The sequence below is a fragment of the Heteronotia binoei genome, chromosome 13 (genome assembly GCF_032191835.1).
Source record: "Heteronotia binoei isolate CCM8104 ecotype False Entrance Well chromosome 13, APGP_CSIRO_Hbin_v1, whole genome shotgun sequence".
Classification (NCBI taxonomy): domain Eukaryota; kingdom Metazoa; phylum Chordata; class Lepidosauria; order Squamata; family Gekkonidae; genus Heteronotia; species Heteronotia binoei.
Window position 1 is genome coordinate 49528804 of NC_083235.1, and position 21390 is coordinate 49550193.

At 45.0% G+C, this 21390-nt stretch overlaps 1 protein-coding gene across 2 annotated transcripts in view; it reads left to right on the plus strand.

Moving 5' to 3' along the window:
• The window catches only part of CEP112 (centrosomal protein 112), a 507150-nt gene that overhangs the window by 81607 nt on the left and 404153 nt on the right, over positions 1–21390 (plus strand). For both annotated transcript variants that reach the window (XM_060252333.1, XM_060252332.1), the window contains exons 11-12: positions 16355–16473; positions 19917–20060. In XM_060252333.1, coding sequence (XP_060108316.1) covers positions 16355–16473; positions 19917–20060 — 263 coding nt within the window. The remainder of the gene's footprint in view (positions 1–16354; positions 16474–19916; positions 20061–21390) is intronic.

Genomic DNA, 21390 nt, shown 5'->3' on the forward strand with positions numbered 1-21390 from the left:
GCGAACTTTTTTGCAGACAAGATCGCGTCGCTCCGCATCGACCTCCCCGCCACATTAGAGACAGTAAGTGAAACCGAGGCTCCGTGCCTGTCTTCGGATTGTGTTCTGGATGGTTTCAGCCCTCTCAGCCTGGAGGAAGTTGACAGGATTCTCTTATCTGCACGCCCAACAACCTGTAAATTGGACCCGTGCCCCTCCTGGCTTATTAAATCTTGCCAGATGGAGCTTAGATATCCTGTACGGGATATCATAAATAGATCCCTGATGGAAGGGCAATTTCAAACACCGCTTAAAGAGGCGGTGGTCCGTCCCCTCTTGAAAAAAAATCATTAGATCCGGCCCAATTGGCATACTATCGGCTGGTCTCAAATTTGCCCTTTTTGGGCAAACTCATCGAGAGGGCAGTGGCGAGGCAGCTACAGACCTTCCTGGATGATGCTTCCGTCCTTGACCCTCTTCAGTCCGGCTTCCGCCTGGGCCATGGGACGGAGACGGTGCTGGTTGCCCTAGTAGATGACCTGCAACGGCATCTGGATCAGGGCGTTTCAGCGGTGCTGGTGTTGTTGGACCTATCGGCAGCGTTCGATACAGTCGACCATCGGCTACTGGCCCACCGCCTCGCCGACGCGGGGATTCAGGGGTTGGCCTTGCAGTGGCTTTCCTCTTTCCTTGAAGGTCGGGGACAGAGGGTCGCTATTGGGGACGAGCTGTCCCGGAGGCACACGCTTGACTGCGGAGTGCCCCAGGGTGCGGTTCTTTTCCCGATGTTATTTAACATCTATATGCGTCCCCTCACCCAGATTGCCTGAAGGTACGGGCTGGGTTGTCACCAGTATGCTGATGACACCCAGCTCTATCTGCTCATGGACGACCAGCCGGTCTGCGCCCCACAAAACCTGGACCGGGTGTTACAGGCTGTGGCTGGGTGGCTCAGGCTGAGCAGGCTGAGGCTAAATCCGGCGAAGACAGAGGTCCTTTGCTTGGGCCGCCGGGGTCCGGGAAGGGAAATCCCCCTACCGGTTTTTGATGGTGTGCCGCTGATTGCAATGCATAGGGTCAAGAGCTTGGGGGTTCTACTGGAGCCTTCATTAACGATGGAGGCCCAGATAGCAGCCACTGCCAAGTCTGCATTTTTCCACCTTAGGCGGACAAGGCAGTTGGCCCCCTTCCTGGAGCGTGACGACCTAGCAACGGTGATCCATGCAACGGTCACCTCGAGGTTGGACTACTGCAATGCCCTCTACATGGGGCTGCCCCTGTGCCGAACCCAGAAATTGCAGTTGGTGCAGAACGCCGCTGTCCGGTTGCTATTGGGGCTCCCAAGACGGGAGCACATTCAGCCAGGACTCCGGGTTCTTCACTGGCTGCCAATATCTTACCGAGTTCGGTACAAGGTGCTGGTCATCACCTTTAAAGCCCTATATGGCCTAGGACCTGCCTACCTGAAGGACCGTCTCTCCCCATATGTGCCCCAGAGAGTACTGAGATCGGGAACTCAAAACCTCCTGGTTGTCCCCGGGCCAAAGGAAGCCCGTTTGAAAACTACAAGGGATAGGGCCTTCTCTGTAATGGCCCCTTCCTGGTGGAACCAGCTGCCGGAAGAGGTAAGGGCCCTGTGGGACCTTGTTCAATTCCGCAGGGCCTGTAAGACAGTCCTCTTCCGGCTGGCCTACAACTAACCAGCACTGAAACTGGAACTGAGTGTAGTTGCAAGACCGCCGTATGTCTTGAATGGTTTAAGAACATAACTATGTGAATGTTTAGATTTTTATTATGTAAATTGTGGAATGGCTAATTTTCTATGCATAATTTTATATTTTTATGTCAGATTTTATATGTTGTAAGCCGCCCTGAGCCACCTGGTGGGAAGGGCGGGATATAAATCACAAATAAATAAATTAAAAAAAAATAAGAAGTGGACTTTGCCCACGGTTTCTGAGGCTTATGTGGATACTATAAGCCTCAGCTTTGCAGCAGCATTCTACATCTCTGGATGGGTGTTAGCCAGAACTACAGACGAGCTTCCAGCTGCTCCTTGTGTGCCCAGTCTTGGCCGCTGCAGTGGAAGAAGCCACGCCACCATGAACTGTACAGGCAAACAATTTCCAGCCTGTTTCAATGAACCAAAGGCTAACACCACCAGAATCCATCTTGTTTTCCTGACTCCATATCCAACAGCTGCTTCAACTTCTGCATAAGGCAATCAAGCTTATCTTAGGCGTGGATCCTGCCAGACCACCTAAGCCTTTGTCTAACGGAACTCAAGACAAAGACTGGTGCCAAGAAGAAGACTGAACAAGAGGAAGACCATCTTCAGCCAGAGCCAAGTTCCTTTGTGTAAACCGGGTGTTACCTTAGGTAGCAATTTGGCCATCTATTGTCACCTTTTTAGATAAGTTTGGTAAACTCAAGCACACCTCCACCCAGTAATTTCTCCCATTCTTTTCCCCATTTTGGAGCCTCACCCTGGTCCATTGCAACCTGAAAGTCCAACCAGGTACCCCTGGACCAAGCTTGTTCATTGGGCACCCAATTAGATGCCACCAATTAACTTGCTATTGGCTACTGCAGAAGTCCAGCCCTTAGGGTCACTGCAGAGCCTCCCTTTTCTGAGATCATGTACCAGCTGACCACCTGTCATTCACCCCTGTACCTTCCATCCCCTAAGGCCTCAAGGTAGTCTCTATAACCTGTAACACAGCTCCCCACATGTGTGCATCTAGCAGTACCCTAGTTCCGCTGTCTAGATCCATCCCCCATTCCTGATCAGTTTTGGGTGCATTTCCCCTGTCCTCTATCGTCGCCATTGGAGCCTTCTTGAAGACTACGATCGGTAATTATCACCCTGTTTGTCTACTCATATGTTGTCTATCTCTCTCTCTCTATATTTCCTAGGACTGTATGAATGATTTTATGAGTATTTTATCTTAAATGCAAGCCTATATTTTTCTGGAATAAATTGTAATTGTTTTACTTAATTAGAGTCCCTAATATTTTTAAGCATTAATTTCTGGACGTGGAATCCTGTATACACAGGTAAAAGATCCTGATTAAGCCAGGTGCCCATCTGACAATTCCCCATCCTCGTTTTGAGGGCATTTTGGCTTACAGTGGTCAGGCAGAAACGAGGCCACAGGCGAAATCAGGAAGAAACATAAAGAAACATTTTTCAAGGTATATTTGCTCAATGCTTATTCCAGCCAGTTTCTAGTTCCTCTTTTCGGCAGTTGCGGCAGAGTCGGTGGGTAAAGGATTAACTTCCTCTTTTGCTGCCTTATGTTTCTACAAGCCGAACACACTGCTAACTTCCCTTTCCTTATTTTAACAATCTAGGAGGATTATTTCACTAGCGTCTAGCAAGCACTTTTAAAATCTCTGACCTTTTGTTTTCTTGCCCTTGTGCCTAATTGATGGCTTTCAATTTACTTTATTTAATATCGTTTTATTTCAGCCCTGCTTCAAAATCACCAACTCAGAAAATTGAGTGGTTTTGAGGAGATTTTTAGCATTAGAGGATGAATTGTCCCATCTGTAAATACTATGTGATCCGTAACTCCATAAGAGGCAAGGCATCTTTGCACATCTTCTTCGTGGTCTCTGTGCTTCACACTCATGGGATAGTGCGCCTGCGCCGATCCCCGAATCGGTAACTGAAAAAGCCCGGGATTTTTTCGCGCTCGGCGCCAGTGAGCATGCGCACGCGACCCACTGCGCATGCCCACCAGCGCCCGCGCGACAATCCCGCCAGTTCCTTTCTGACCGCCGCGCTAGAGAGGTTCACTTTCTGCTTTCCCGGTCGGTGAGATTTTTCTTCTCTCGTTTTTTGCCCGTTTCGCTGTGTAGATAGTTCCTTAGTTAGTCATAGTGTATAGTTAGATAGTTAGATAGTGTTTAGTAAAAAAAAAAAAAAAAGCGTTTTTTTCCGTTTGTCTGGCGGCCTTGCCCCTTGGGGCGCTCCGCTTTCGCTTTCCCCCATTTTTCTCTCAGTCGTTTTTAACTGAGAGTTTTTTCTCGGGCGGCTGCTTATGGAAAGTCGCTGGGGGTTTTTCAAGCGCTGTCGTGCTTGCGGCAAGAAGATCGCCCCTCCGGGCGGCCATTCCCTTTGCCTGCTGTGCCTTGGAGAAACGCACAGGGTAGAGTCGTGTCCGCATTGCGTTCGGTTCTCTAAAAAGACTAGAAAGAACCGCGCGGCTCGATTATCGGCGGCACTGACTGAATCGGCGCTTCGGCCTCATCGACCGATGGAGTCATCGGCACCGAAGTCGACCGACACCCCGGCACAGGAGCTCGCATCGGCCGATGCCGCTCCGATATTGACTTTGGATCTGCCGGAGGAGCGTGGCGCTACAAACCGTTCCCACGAGGGTTCGAGTACGCCCGCTGAGAAACGCCGAGAGGACTCGGGGACCCGAGCTCCTAAGAAGGCGAAGGCGAAGCGCAAGCGACCCCGCACTCCTTCCCCGTCGGGCGATGCATCGACTTCGACAAAACCGTCAAAGTCGGCGCGGGTCTCTCCGATTCGGAGTCCATCAGTCCGTCGGCTGTCGGCGTCGGAGCACGAGCCTGAGATCGACCTCACACAACGGTCCTCATCTTCCGGCTCCCGTCGGCGGTCGATCAGTGATTCGGCGTCGGAGGTGGATGCTTCGGCACCGGTCGTAGACCCGCCGTTCAAGCCCCGACAGAGGCGAGAGCAATTTCCCGTTCTCCAGCGCTTCCCGATACCACCATGGGAACAGCGCAGGTGGCAGCCTCCCTACTCCAGATATGAATCCGTTCGTTGGTACCCCGACGAGTATCCAGACTGGGAGCAAGCGTCGGAGTTTTCTTCGATGTCGAGGGTTTCGCATCGATCCCGAAAGGCGTCGGCATCGGTTTCGGTTCCCCCAGACCGTCAGCTGGTTCCGATCGAGACCCCGCTAAGACCACCGCTGACTCAGCTTCCACCTCGAGAATCGACCCCGATGTTCTCGGAGCACTCTACCCAGCGAGACTCCTCTTCGTCGGAGTCGGAAACTGAAGAGCAGGAGTTGGAACCCTCACCGGGTCCCCAAACGGCGGAAGATCTCCCGATTTCGCCGTCGGAGGATCTTAAGTCTTACGGAGACCTCGTGAGGCGAATTGGTGCTACCCTCAAACTGCCTGTAACTCAGCCGGAGCCTGTAGTGGATGACAACGTGTTTGACATCATGCAACGCAACACGTCCACTGCAGTGGCCCTGCCGGTCACCAAGGTGATCCTTCAGGCCATCAAGGAACCTTGGAAGAAGCCTTCTTCGACACCGGTCTCTTCCAAACGGCTGGACCATATATACAGGGTCCAGGAGGCAGGGGCCGAATTCTTATTTACCCACCCACGTCCGAACTCGGTGGTGGTCTCATCCTCGTCGAAGGCCAGGAAGGTGCATTCCTCCCCGCAGGACAAGGAGGGCAGGAAGATTGATGTAATGGGCCGCAAGGTCTATTCGGCGGGGGCACTCGGCATTAAGGTGGCCAACTACGCTGCATGCATGGCCAGATATCAGTATGCAGTGTGGGAACAGCTCTCCCCCTTCCTCTCCTCTTTAAGCGAGGATAAGAAGACGGCGGCAATGAAATTGCAGAAGGAAGGCCTCGTTGTGGCCAGACAGCAGCTGGCCGCGGCGAAACATATGGTTGAGGCTTCAGCCAAGGCTATTACTTCGGCAGTTTGCATCCGCCGGCACTCCTGGCTCAGGTCAACGGCACTCCATCAGGACACCAAGACCTTTATTGAGGACTTACCCTTTGAGGGTGATGGACTTTTCAGCGCCACAACTGACACGGCGCTGCAAGAGTTTGACAAGAGTGTCAAGACGTCTAGGAATTTGGGTGTCCAGTCGTCCTCCAAGTCCCCTAAATCCAAGCAATGGTCCAACCCTGGTCCAAAAAACCGTACCAAAAGTTCTCCCCGGAGCAGTGGCGTCCTCGTTCTCAACAGCCCGAAAGACCATCCTACTCCGGTAACGGCAGAAACCGTTACGGGGGCCAGCCTTCTAATAAGTCTAAAGGGGCCCGGCCACAGAAGCAGGGGGTTTGACTTCCCGCTGGCACGCGTCATCGCTCCCACTGTCGACTCCTCCATCCGTCTACGCCCTTTCCTGCCTGCCTGGGAGTTGATCTCCACAGACAGGTGGGCTCTGTCCATCGTGAAAGAGGGCTACACAATAGACTTTATTCAGACCCCAGAACAGTCCGTGGTAGTTACCACTCCCCCTTCCCCACCTCTGCTGGCGGAGGTGAACAACCTCCTACAGAAACAAGCCATAGAGGAAGTTCCATTGGAGGCCAGGACAGGAGGTTTTTACTCCCGCTACTTCCTGGTCCCCAAACGGGACGGGGGTCTGAGGCCTATCATGGACCTTCGGAGTCTGAACAAATTTATTCGGTACCAGAAGTTCAGAATGGCCACGCTGCAAACAATCCTGCCCCTCATCAATCAAGGGGACTGGATGGCGACCCTGGATCTCAAGGATGCCTATTTTCATGTCAGCATTCATCCTGCGTTCAGGCGTTTCCTAAGGTTTGCAGTGGGTGCTTGGCATTTCCAATTCAGGGCCCTGCCGTTTGGACTGTCTACTGCCCCTCGGGTGTTCACAAAGCTGATGAGTGTGGTGGCTGCCCATCTTCGTCTGCAGGGAGTCGTCGTCTTCCCATACATCGACGACTGGCTTCTTGTGGCGAGGTCGAGGGAGAGTCTAACAACTCACATTGCTATCACTCTGCGTCTTCTCGGCACCCTGGGGCTGCAGATCAACCTGGAGAAGTCCCATCTCACTCCTTCAAGGACAGTCCAATTCATAGGGGCTCTATTGGACACACAGCAGCATCGAGCATTTCTTCCTTCGCAGAGAGCGAAGGACATCATCGATCTGGTACGACTTCTTCGAAGACGGCGGTGGGGCACAGCCCAGCAGCTCCAGCGGATGCTGGGGTTGATGGCTGCGACGACAAGCGTGCTACGCTTCGCAAGACTGCACATGAGAGGCCTACAGTTATGGTTCTTGCGCCATTTTCGACCTCTCAGAGACTCACCTCGAAAGAGGTTCACCATTCCACTGGGGACTCTCCGCTCACTGCAATGGTGGGGAGTAGAGAGCAACATCTGCCAAGGGGCTCCTTTTCATCTGCCGACTCCTACAGTGACCATCGCTACCGATGCTTCCATGTGGGGGTGGGGAGCTCATCTGGAAGATCTATGTGTGGGAGGCAAGTGGACACCAAAACTGAGTCGGTGCCATATAAACTATCTAGAACTGCTGGCGGTTCACTTCGCCCTTCGATCTTTCCGTCCACTGTTAGCGGGAAAGACTGTGGCATTGCTTACGGACAACACCACTGCCCTGTGCTATATAAACAGACAGGGGGGGACTGTGTCTCGCAGGCTATGCTCGCTGGCAATAGACCTCTGGGAGGAGTGCCTCCAGTGGGACATTTTTGTGAAGGCCACACATCTGCCGGGGGCCCTCAACATACAGGCGGACTCTCTCAGCAGGGGGGGAGCCTCCCCACACGAATGGGAACTGCATTGGAGGTTCCTAGAGCCAGTGTTCCAACTTTGGGGCTACCCGCAGTTGGATGTTTTTGCCACAGCGCAGAACAAGAAGTGCCCCTTGTTCTGTGCAAGGGGAGGTGCGGATCCGGCGTCCTTGGGAGACGGACTCCTACTTCGGTGGGAGGGCTGGTTCCTGTACATGTTCCCGCCCTTACCTTTGTTGACGAGGGTGGTTCACAAGCTAGTGCAGGAGAAGCCACGCTGCATCCTAGTGACTCCGTGGTGGCCCCGTCAGAGCTGGTTCTCGATTTTGCTCCAGCAGTCGAGGGGGACCTTTTACCAGTTCCCGGCAGAACCAGACCTGTTGTCGGCCCAGGGCGGGCACGTGCTCCATCACAACGTGCCTCACCTGAAACTGACAGCGTGGTTCATCGACCTCTAGACTTTTCCTCTAGGGTCCAGCAGGTGCTTCAAAGCAGCAGGAAACCTTCCACCCGCGCCTCTTATGAGAGGAAGTGGAAGAAGTTTAGCAAATTTGTAGCTGACTCCCCGTTGCCGCCCGCCTCGGTCGGGCTGTCGGCAATCTTTGAGTTTCTTTTGTCTTTGGTGGACGAGGGACTGGTGTTCTCCTCCATCAAGGTCTACCTAGCAGCTATCTCTGCTTTCCATGGTTCGGTTGAGGGTTACACCGTTTTTGCTCACCCGCAGTCAAAAAGATTCATGAAGGGGCTGTTTCGCCTCCATCCCCCTTCTAGATCCCCTCCACAGTTGTGGGACTTGACTTTGGTTCTGGACAAGTTGACTCGCCGTCCTTTTGAACCTATGGCAACGTGTTCCCTGCAACTTTTGTCTTGGAAGACTGCATTTTTGGTTGCAATCACTTCAGCACGTCGTGCGGGGGAGCTCATGGCAATGAGGTGTGACTACCCATACCTTGCCTTTCGGGAGGCTGGGGTCTCTTTGGCTCCGGACATTACATTCCTCCCTAAAGTAGTTTCCCAGTTTCACCTTGACTTAGAAGTCTGGTTGCCTACCTTTTTCCCTAACCCTTCCTCGGATGAGGAACGCAGGCTGCATGCGTTGGATGTTAAGCGTGCCCTCCTGTTTTATTTGAATCGTTCACGGGGGTTTCGTAAGGATAATCAGCTTTTTGTCTCCTACTCTGCCCCCAAGTTAGGGTCCAAGATTTCGTCTCAAAGACTTTCCAAGTGGCTCACTGAGACGATCAAACTTTGTTATTTGTTGGCTAAGAAGCCTTTACCTGGACCTGTTCGTGGACACTCCACAAGGGCGATGGCCACGTCGGTGGCATTCCTGAAGGGCGTGTCCCTGTCTGATGTCTGCAAGGCGGCTACCTGGTCTTCTCCGCATGCCTTCATGAAGCACTACGCGCTGGACGTGCATGCTCAGCAGAGGACTCGGTTGGGAGCTGTGGTGCTACAAGCTGTTTCTTCGGGCTGACCGTCTTCCCACCTCCAGGTATGCTTGCTTGCTAATCTCCCATGAGTGTGAAGCACAGAGACCACGAAGAAGATAGACAGGTTGCTTACCTGTAACTGTGGATCTTCGAGTGGTCATCTGTGCATTCACACTACCCGCCCTCCTTCCCCGCTGCTGACGGTCTCCTTCCAACAAGAGGCTCTCGGCGGTCAGGAAGGAACTGGCGGGATTGTCGCGCGGGCGCTGGTGGGCATGCGCAGTGGGTCGCGTGCGCATGCTCACTGGCGCCGAGCGCGAAAAAATCCCGGGCTTTTTCAGTTACCGATTCGGGGATCGGCGCAGGCGCACTATCCCATGAGTGTGAATGCACAGATGACCACTCGAAGATCCACAGTTACAGGTAAGCAACCTGTCTTTACAACAACATCATGGGAACTGTTGGGCAGGCAAATGTTAGGTGCAGTCTACACCCTCGAAAGTTGCTAGGTAATCTGTCAACTATTGTAAGATCAATGTGTTGTATTTCAGTTCTTAGAAGATGACATAGGGATTAAGGAATACCACGTTTATTTTTCCATTGGCCACGGTTTATGTGATTGGAGGAGATGTGCAACACCACCTGATTTGTTTGGAGGTGAAGAGAAAGGTCTACATTTGGTTTCTATTGTTTATCTACTCCTTGCTGGCAAAGTAGTAATGAATGGCCCTTTAAATTTGTGGTTAAATTGATGGTCTGAGAGCAAGGCTTGGAAATTTTGGGAGTTTCACTTGTGTGAGCGTAATAGCTTGTCTTTTCATTGTAAGCCTTGATCTTGTTGTTAAATGTATCATGTTTATTAGAGATGTCATTTAGTTTTTGGAAGATAGCTATTACAGTTTCCCCTGTTAATAAGCAGTGTTTTTTAATGAACTTCATTAAAGAATTTTTAATGATGTATTTCAGGTTCCTGAAAATGCATTTCAAGTTGTTTTGCCCCCTGTAGTAAATGTGCTTTATGTGGAATTGATACCTGGAGAGATGTTTTTGTTATTTCTACTGTGCTGGGATATTTGTCTTTGTCAATCCCATTCGAGTGGGGAAATTCCTAATATTTCTGCAATAACAGCTCCTCCTTTGTATTCCTCTCCTCCACACTCAACATGTAGGATGGGTTAGGGGGTAAGTAAGAAAAAGATTTACCTGTTAGTTCTTTTGACTGAAAATCTTCTACACATGGTTGTTTGATTGATTTTGAAGGAGAATGAAAATCTAAAGTTCTGCCTCACCTTTTCTTCTCCATTGTTGCTAAAAAGCTCTAAAAAAACTATATAAGCTCAAACTGTTCCAAGTCAGCTAAAAGTCCAAATGTTTTGGTTGGAGCCCAGTACACATTAAGCTGTTGATAAGGAATTGCTCCCATACTTGGCCCTATCTTGAAATAGCCAGCGTGGATGATTTGACAACTAGACCTTTCCTGCTCTCTTCAGCTCCAGGCTCCCACAGCCTGTTTAAAAAGGAAGTAGAAAATGGCTGCTGGCATTCTTGTCAAAGCCTCTGCTTGGAGCTCCTTTGCACTGTCTTTCTGGAAAGAGATGTCTTTACAACTGCTTGTTTATCCCACTGCTTTCTTTTTCTTTACTGCTATGGTCCTTTTTGGCATTTACCTTTATAAACATGGATGAGTGCAGTTTCTGTTGCATTAAAAAAAAAACCAATATAAAGAATTCAAAATGATAGAATAAATGAAGGGGGGAAAACCATAGCAAAGTAATATTCTACATTCTAACACAATTACAAAGCTACCTAATTATTAAATATAAAAATAGATTTGGTTTACAGTTATCAGTTTTTTTAAAAAAAATTGATTGAATATGAGCTATTATGTGTGTCCATGTAGTTTCAAGTTGTTGTGTACACTGGTCCTTTTGTGCAGTAGTGAGTTTAATCAAAATATGTGTATCCTGAACTTTAGCCACTCATTCATTGGCATTAGAAACTTGATTTGATTTCCACTGTCTCACAAAGACAAGTCTGTAATTAAATTTAAACATTCAAAAAATCTTTATCTTCCTTGGGAGTTGCATCCATTTTTTACTCCAACCAAGAAATAGGGAAAACTTTCTTCAAGAGGATTGCATTAATTGCGGCTAATAGAGATGGGAAATGGTTATTTTAAATGTCTTGTAAAATTTTGAAATTAGGCCATCAGATCCTGGGCTTTTATTACTGTTATATTGTTACACCTAACACATGGTGTAACTTAAATGGTTGATCCAGAAAAAGTCGATCCTTATTAGTCAGCATAGGAAATGTGAATTGTTTCTGGAACATAATCAGTGTCAGCCTGACTTGGGTTTTACAAGGATTATAAAGTAGTATAGAAACCCACAATCTCTTGTATTATTGTGGCTGCTTGCAATAAAAACTGTTTTTTTAGTTTTAGTAGTAAATTTTACTTTTTGCCATTTTAAGATTTAATATATAGGCTAGTATTCTACTGATTTTATTTGAAATAAAAATCTTTATTTGATCCATACAAGCAATCTAGAAGGAAAGAATAAAACTGCAGTGAGTCCCCTTATTCTTTTTTAAATAAAGTATTTTAAACTATTTCCCCTTCTTCTACTGTTATAATGCTATGTGTCACCCCTTTAATCTTAAAACTTAATCTAAAAGGGAACCCCCTAAGATATTCCCTTATTTCTTAGCCTGTCTGTCAAGATCTTAATATTTCTCCTTTTATGAAGGATGAGTGGGGACATTTCCCCCCAAATATGCATTATTTTCTCCCCAATTCTCAAAGGTTCTTCTCTTAATTTGTTTACGGTATTTTCCTTAATGCAAGTGATTCAAATCTGTGTATCCCAGACAACTTTAGAGTTTACTATGTATATCCTGCAAATGTTCCACCTGTCAGAGGAGTCTGAACCAATAGTACCCAAAAAGAGTTTTTCTGGGTAGATTAAAAGGCTATCTTCCTCCTTGACCGATTTCACACAAGCATTTGTTCTGTGCCCAGTGTCCTGCTTGTTCTGGTTCTTCTTGTTAATTTTCCACCTGTTGCTGCGGGCTGACAGGTTGACCCACAGCTTACTCATTTTTGCTTCACGTTTTGTGGATCCTATTTTGCCGTAAATTTCCCTTTTCATTGGGCTCTAGCCCGTTGTTCCATGCATGAAATTCATCTCGATTAGGGGTGTAAGATTACAATTCCCGCCTCTGCCCATGCCCACTCTCCTGTCTCTCTCCTCTCGTCACTTCCTGCCTCTCTCTTCACATCACCCAACGCTGAATTGCTGGCTTGCTTGCTGATGATCATGGCGATTGAGCAGCCATAAATTTTTGGCCATTTTTTTTAAAAAAGTATCTTTTTTCAATGCCAATAAAGGGGTGTGTGTGTAATTACAAGTCAGTGCAATCTTACCCAGCTCTGTCTTTTCGTTCTCCCCCCCCCCCCCATGTCCATCACTTTGGAAACATCATATGGGAGGAGTTCTTGTTGCAATCAAACACTAAAGTGTGTAAAAACTTTCACTTAGGACTGTAAGGACTTGTTTCGCCACGACGCTTATGACATAGAGGGTTAGCAGTTCTGTATTCAACCAAATGTGTGTCAAGTGGCAGCCCCTCCCCTTTCTGTTTTTATGATAGAGAGCTTCACTTTTTATTTTGGTCAAGCCTGTTGTGCTTTGCACCACTGCCCCTTGTTTGCACTCCGCTACATTGGGAAAGTTGTAATTATTCTGTTTCCATCCCTGCTATCACACATTGTTCTAACCTTGTCCGTTTTGTGACTGGAATTTAGGGGCTACCCGTAATGGGGCCAGCCAGGGTTCAGGGTGGGTGTAGGCTTAGATTCCTGTGGCAATATGCATTTATTGCATGGATCTCCCACTCACAATGTCTGTTATCCTTGTTTGCACTCCACTGCATTTGGGGAAGTTGTGGTTATTTGGCTGATGCTATTAGGGGTTACATGCATTTAACTAAGAGAGGGAAGTCCTCAATTTTTGTATCTTTGTGCACACGCTGTAATGTGACTGCAGACCTTTAAAAAAAAAACGAGTGTGGAGGGGAGATAGGAAGCAATGGGAGAGGAATTAGAGAGGAATGTTCTCAATTTGTTTCGTGCTTGCCTTGAAACTCGAGCACGCATGCCTAAAACAAAAAAAGGAGCAAGGGGCCGGGAAGAGAGGAAGCATGGGGGGGAGGACATGCCCACAACACTGGAATGCTGGGAATTAGAAGCTGTGCAGAATGCTCAATATTCGAATGTGAAAACCATCAGCACAAGAGCAGGTGCGCAGCAAATTCACAAATGGGAAATCTGGCAAGACCAACCGCATCAAACAACCATGCGGTAAAAGCAAGGCAAGTGCTGAGTGAAAAATCGGTCCTTGTGTTCTTGAACCTCTCTCAAGTGAAGAGCTACTAGATTTGTTATCCAGTTCTTCAGTTTTGTTCTGAAGCTCAAAAATTTTGTCATCATTTCTGTTCAAAATTACTTCTTTAATTATACACTTTGATTTGAGAATCTCATGGTTTGACTTCATTAGAATAATAACAATTTATTATTCCTGAAATTCATACTTTCAAGAATTTCCCCTTTCTTTCTTTTTTTGAATATCCAGTCTTTTATATAAAGAGTTCAACTGCTTTTCAAAAGTATCAGTAATTGGTTATTCAAATGTTTTAAACTCTGTCACTAGGAGTTTCCTAATATCACTAAGTGAAAAAGAACTTCAGAGAGAGATGAGGGAGCATCAGGTATATCATATCCTCTTTTCTCAGGGATTTAAAAATACTCTGTACAAATACTCTAAACTTAGTCTTTTCACCAACCCTAAACTATGATAGAAACACTTGTGACTGATTACGTCTTAAACTGAAACCTAATTCTTGTTTTTAAATTCCTGTACTATTAGGCTACAAAGCAATTGCTGCAATCTGTAATTGCATGGTTTCTATACATTAAAATAAACAGAAGTCAACTGCAAAATTACCATTAGATCTTATGGGTCCAATACTCTTAACATAAACAACACCCTCACATAAACAACACCTTGGGGTGGGGTGGGGGAGGAGAGAAAAAAAAAAGGTAACCAGATTCTAAAGCAGCATCTCCTTCTGAGGTCGCCCTGAGGGCCACACCAGGCTGCACCCAGCAATAAATAAAGGGAGCCTCAGGATGGAATCTGTGTTGTCAGATACGCAGACCATCTTTCCTCTTCTGTGGCTGGGTGGAAAGGGTCACCAAACACTGGCATGGGTTTGGGTTCGTTTAGCTGGTTCCAACAACGACATGAGTTTTCTCCACTGTGAGTTTCATTCCCCCACTTCCTAGTCTTCCTCCTTTCTTTATATGTTCAGTGACTGGGGGTGGGGGGAATCTAAAGAAGGATTAACTGCCTTGCATTGTGTCAGATTTATTCACTTGTTTACTTTTGTGAGCTTGCCCTAACTTACTATATCTCACCTCATGAAACTTTTGCTTCAGATAGGACCTGTATGAATATATTTGAAGATGCTTTAATTTTAGCAGCATATAATTTGTTTAAAAAGGGGGTCCAGAGGAGAACCAGAAAATTACAGGTTAGTTAGCTTAATGTCTTTCCCAAGAAAACAAATAGTAACAGTAATCGAAGATAGAATTATTAGGCACATAGATTAACAAAGCTTGCAGAGGGCAAATCAGCATGGCTTCTGTAAAGGGAAGTGAGGCCTCAGCAATCTTTTGGAGTTCTATGAAGCAGTGAACAGGCATGTAGAATGGTGACCCTGCAGACATTAGACTACTTAGACTTTCAAAAGGCTTTTGACAAGGTTCTTCACTAGAGATTGCAGAGTAAAGTTAGCACTTACAAGATACGAGGATTGGTCTTTTTGTGGATTAAAAATTGGTTCAACGAAAAAGAGCAGAGAATAGAAATAAATGGACATTTCTCTCAATGGTGGGAAGTAAGCAGTGGGGTCAATATTGGGGCAAGTGCTATTTAATTTGTTCGTAAATGATCTGGAACTGGGGTTGAGTAGTGTAGTGGTCATATTTGTAGATGACACAAAATTATTCACGATGATGAAAATCAAGGCTGACTACAAAGAGCTCCAGAAGGATCTTTGCAAATTGGGTGAGAGGGCAACAGTGTTGCAAATGAAGTTCAATGTAGGTATGTGTAAGTTGATATATATGGGAGGGCACTTTTAAGTATATGCAAACAGAGTCTGAACTTCCTGAGGCTGAATGAAAAGAGACCTTGGGGTTGTAGCAGATAGTTTAATGAAAATGTCAACAAAGTGCATTGCAACAGTGAAAAAGGCAAACTGTGTGGGGGACTATTAGAAAAGGATTTAAAATAGAACAGCTAATGTTATAACACCCCTATATAGATCTATGGTGCTGCCTCATTTGAAATACTGTGTGCAAGTTTTGCTCACTATATCTCAAAAAAGGGCATTGCAGAGTTGGAAAAAGTACAGAAAAGGACAGCCAACATGATTAAAATGTAGGTTCACTTTTCCTATGAGGAATGGCTGAAGAGTTTAGGCCTTTTCAGTTTAGAATAGAGTTGGCTAAGTGGCAGCATGATAGATCTTTATAAAATTATGCAGAGAGAGTGGACACTGAACTTTTCCCTCCCTCTTCCAAAATACTGTAACTCAAAGGCATCTAATGAAGTTGATAGGCAGCAGATTCAGAATGAGCAAAAAGGAAATAGTTCTTTGCACAACAAATTACTAAAATATGGAATGTGCTTCCAGAGGATGTAGTGATGTCCATGGGAATAGACTGTTTTAAAAGGGATTGGATTAATGGATGATAAGTATCAGTAATTAGCCATAGTGACTAAAGACAACCTCTGCTTTTAGAAGCAGTAATCCTCTGAATACCTGTGTCAGGAGGCAACATTACGGGAAGGTCTTAGCCTCCATGCCCTATTGCTAGTGACTGTGTGAGACAGGATGCTGAGCCACTGGTCGGATCCAGTAGAGCTCTTTTAAAATTTTAGAGATATTTGGCCAAGGCCCAAAGCACTGCACAGGTAATAATGCTGCATCTAATCAGAATTTTGGAATTCTGTCACTTGAACAGCAGCTTTCACTGTGAGACAGCAAACTGCTTTTGAAATATAGAGGAAATGTAGCTATTGTGCCTAGGATACTCTTGTTCTTTGCCTTCTGACCACTGTATTCAAAGTACTTGGATTGCATTTTCACATTCACAGGGAGCAATTAGTTTGAAGGGTAACAGGAAAGTGAATTGATTAACATTCTGCTTCTCTGAAGTAATTTTTACCCATTAAAACCATTCTTCTAAATAAAATGAAGTCAGCTGAAACACTCATTTGATTATATCTGTTGCCAGATGGAATCAGCCTAAAATAATCTCACACATTTTTTTTATTGTTTTGTATCTTCAACAGTTCAGACACTTGTCCGTGAATCACAAGTCATTAGAGAAGCGAAGGAAAAACAGATTATGGAGCTAAAGAAGTTATGTGAGCAAAGTACAGATTCACTGAACAATGAGTGGGAGAAAAGGGTAAGAGGTATTTCTTGTTTTTCATTACATAGATAGGATGATGTATTAGTACTAGACATGGGCATGAACAGAACCATGAATTGTGATTCCTGCTCAAAATGGACTGACTCATGGTTCATTCCAAACTGGTTTGTTTGCTTGTGCCATGCCTGAACTGAAAAATTAACCCCCTTTTTTACTTGGTGCTTTGTTTGGTTTGTCTTTGGGGTTCATTTTCTCAGACAGCCTGGTGCTGATTCAATCAATTCCTAGGCAACACTGAGGGTTGGCTTCTGGGAGCCCTAGAAACACCCATAGCAGTTGTCCATAGTTTGATTCGCAGTTCTGGGAGCCAGCCATGGAGCTCCCATTCGGCCCTATGGGAGCATGCACCATGACTCTGCTGCTTTCACTTTGCACTGCAACACAAAGAAAAAAGTTAGTTTTCATCATGAGAGCTAAAGCTGAGCTTTCCTGGGGGCACCTGCTTTGGGGGGCTGTAACTCAGACATTCCAAATACAAACTTTGCCAAACTTAGAGGGTGGGTGGAAGGGAGCCTGCTGAAGACTCTTGGTGAGTTTTACACCTCCCAAACCAAATGAAACAGTGAACCATGAATTGATTCAGGCAACCAGACAAATCACAAAATGAACCTCCAGTTCAGGGCAATCACACAAACCACAAACCAACGTGAACCATAAATTTCATGTTCTGTGCTCATGACTAATTATTACCTAGATCTTATATAGCAATTAATAATACTGTTCTTAAAATTAAATATACATTGTACCATGCTCAAATTTATATTTTAATTTTGATCTGTTTTTGAATATTCTCTGTAATCTTTCTACTTCTAATTTTGCTCTTTCAGGCTATGGTTACAATGCATCTTCCTGAACTATTTATGTTTCATTTTAAAATAAATTTTCTATATAAATGGTAGATGAACTTCTAAAAGATAAAAATAGGAGTCAATTTGTACCTTTAAGACGAACAAAGTTTTATTCAGAATGTAAGCTTTTGTGTGTGCATGCACACTTCTTCAGACGAGAAATCGTACCTGATTCCTCGTCTGAAGAAGTGTGCATGCACACGCGAAAGCTTATATTCTGAATAAAACTTTGTTGGTCTTAAAGGTGCAACTTGACTCCTACTTTGTTCTACTGCTTCAGACCAATACAGCTGCTCACTTGGATCTTTCTAAAAGATAAAAAACATCTTCTAAATTAAGTCCATGGTTAAGAATTTATTTGTTGAATTTTGGATTTTTCATTAAAAAGTTGCTTAAAATAGTTATATACATATTCAGCTATGAAGTTTTTCCAGTGGAACATTTCTGTTTGTATAAAAGGCCGTGGTGATTTATGCTGATTTCCCAGCTCCCACTGTAGACTCATATTGTCTGTTAAGGTGTTCCTGCAAGTCCACTGTGCCCCAGAAGGAAGAAGGAAAGTCATGTTCCATGAAGTCTGTGTTTGATAACTTCTGCATACTTGTGCAGGGATTGTCTTATGGCAGATAGGAGAGCTGTCTTGGGCCCTATGTTTTTTTTGTGGGGGGGGCATACTGGGCCTTCTGGATTGCCACTGCTCAGCCACTGTCCTTGCCACTTCTGCACTGCTACTTTAGCACTAGGTAGCAAGAAACAGAGTGGAAGCTGAAGGTTGGCTCAGTTTTGGCTGCCTGATCCCTGCTCTTGCATTGGCTCCTACCCTGACCAATGACTGCTACTGCTGGCTGCTGCCCTTGCTTGTACACTTTTTATTTTATTTGTCAAAACTCATGTTATATATTGTCTGCTTCTCACTTGGATTCAAGGCAGATTACAGAGTGAGTCAGTATAAACAACAGGGTAGGAAATTCAATATGATTACAGTTATAGAATCAATCAGAAATTTAAAAACAGAACTGAAGCAAAGCACAAGTATTACCATGACATTAAATTATGCAAAAATGATGTGGTAAGATCCTAGTTTCAGCAAACTGAACACAGTAGTATAGACCACAGTCCCTGTGAATCATTTAGTACTGTGCAACTCTGTTGCCTATGTGGAAAAGCCTTTTTAAATAAATCAGTTTTGCATAGTATGTGGAAAGCCAGGAGACTGGGAGGCTTCCTGACCATCTCGGGCAGGCCATTCCATAAGGTGGGAGCCACAATGGAGAAGGTGTGTGTGTATATGGGCAATTGTTGATTTAGCCCATTTGTTGGTTGGCATCTGCAGAAGATCTTGTTCAAATGAGTGAAGCTGTCAGGTGGTACATAGAGGGAGAGGCAATCTGACGGGTATGAGGGTCCAGGTCCACTAAGGGCACACTGGTATGTGATAAGCAGTACCTCAAACTGAGCCTGGTTGCTGATGCTCAGACAAAGGAGTGACTGCAGAATTGGAGTAATAGCATGCTCCATCTAGTTCCCTATAATATCTGAGCCATGGTATTCTATACCAACTGGAGTTTCAAAACTGATTTTGACAAGAAACCAATGTTCAGCGCATTACAGTAGTCTAGCTTCAGTGTTACTGTGGTGTGGCTCCTGGTGGCCAGATCAACTGCAGTAACTTACTTCTCTAGTAATAATTTTGATTGGGAGCTGTGTATCGTCTGCCTATTGATGACACATTCAATTATGCAAATACCCCAAAGCTATGAATGATTTGTCCAAAGGGCTTTACAAAGAGATTGAAAGCAAGGGGAATAGAATTGTGTTCTGTGGCACTCCATAGGTTAGGTTACACTGATTGTGCAACTTGATGCCGCCAGGGAGGGAGACTGGACAGGTTTGGTTTGGTTGTTACTTTCTATCTCCATGCAACTGAGCTTGTCCCCTACAGAGGAGAGAAAGGAAGCAGTGAAATGGCCATCCTGGATATTTGCTTGGGCCCTAAAATCACTAAGACCACATCTCTATGTTTGTGAAGTAAAATCTTTAAAATAAAAGTGCAGCATTCTCAGATGTGATGTATATACAACCCTTAATGTGGCATTTCAGAATAATGCTCTGGGTGTGAGATAAAACTTTGTATGTGCAGTTCTTACCCATCTACACTGTGGTGAGCTTGCTGCCTGGGATTAAGATCTACTTTCAAGCCCAGGTTTCAAATATTGAGTTATATGTGCTTGATTCTTTGCCTTAGTATCTGATGACAAATAGGGTCTGATGTAAAGATAAATTATGATTGTTCACTTCACTGATGTAAAAACAATGCCTAGCGAATTGGGACTGTTTACTGATGGTGTGAATATTTGTTGAATTTTTGAGAGGGGATTGGTCCACTTAGTGATTATTTCATATTAATTTTCTGGCCGAGAAATTGTAAAGGTGCTTTATATTTAACCCAAAGTACTGTTCTTTGTAGTCCCTGTGGTCTCCAACACTCCCCTGATTCTTTCTATCGCTGTGGGTAAATGTTAAGACATATTTGACTGAGGAAGCTGCTGGATTTTCCCTCCATGCATATAGCTCCATAATGCAGTGGCCGAAATGGAAAAGGAAAAGTTTGATCTTCAGAAGAAACACACAGAAAACATCCAGGAATTGCTGGAAGATACCAACGCACGCCTAAGTAAAATGGAAGCTGAGTATTTGGCTCAAAACAAGGCAACTGTAAGTGTGTTAATGTAGTATGGTTTGGTTTATTCATGTGTTATAAACAGTATCTTGCAATTTTCCTTAAGGCATATTGTGTTATAGGAAGGCATTATTGAATGAAAAGCTGAGTTAAAATGGTGTTTCCCTTCATAGAAATATGCATGAGTATTTACAAACAGAAGAATATTTTTTATGCTTTTATACTTCTTTAGTGTAAGACTGAAAACAGTGACATATTGAAAGAACAGTTTAAAGCAACTGTGACCCAGACATTTTTTCTCCAGCTCCACTCCCCCAAGTCACACATGATTTCACTTTAATGCTTAAAATATGAGCACCCTTTCAATATTTAATTAACAGTCTCTGAAATCTGACACCTGAATTATTGCATCAAATCTGGAGATAATGTCTGTGCTGTAGCAGTCTTGAGTATACTGTTCAGGTGTGTATCCGTAAGTTGCAAGCCTACTTTTGATTTATTGACATTCATTACGGAAATCTCATAGTCAATGCTCTGAGCCTGAGACCCAGAGGAAAACATGAAATGGCTGGGCATTGTGAGCTTTTGTTCATAAGTTGCTCGATATGATGGTCAAGAACATGTGAAGGCACCATGACATAAACTGAGGGCTTTGTGTTTGTCTACAAAACTTCCCTAGAGAAATAACTACAACTCTATGAGGCAGTGTTCTGTTTGCCCTTACCCAAAATCCATTGGAATAGGGTTTTTTGACAAGCACCTCTTGGAATAGGCTCCCTAAAAGGGAGCAGCTGGCATTTGAAATTAGGAAGCCTTTCTTACTATTCATGATCAAGTCTGACAGAATATTAGTTCCACTGCAGACACCCCTATCTTTTCACCCAGGCGTTCATTTCTGTGCTGCTGAGTTAAAGTTGTGTACTGCTTCTTACTGTCATCCCCTTCTAGGCCACTTAAGCGGTGAAATTTAGACTTAGAAAGCAAATACCTGTGCCAAAATCAACGATTCTCTTGACTTTGTCATCAAGCTGACACTTAAGAAAAGTGATCATTTATTTGATGTTGCTCTTAAAACTCCCTTAAAATTTAGACTGTATTGTTAATAAAACTTGAATTGGAAAAAAATTAACATTCAAACCTTGTCATAGATAATGTTAAATATGGCAAGAAATGGACACAGTCTGTCAGCAGGATTGAATTTAAGAACCATCAAAAGCAGACAGATCTTGCACAGCAGCTCCTGATTTAATAATTAAAGAAGGTAGAGTTCAAGGCATGGCTTAAGATGAAAGACTTGACTGTCACTGAAAATTAGTTTCTCTTTTCTTATTATTTCAGACTTCCTCTGCCCTTTATCCTTTTCTT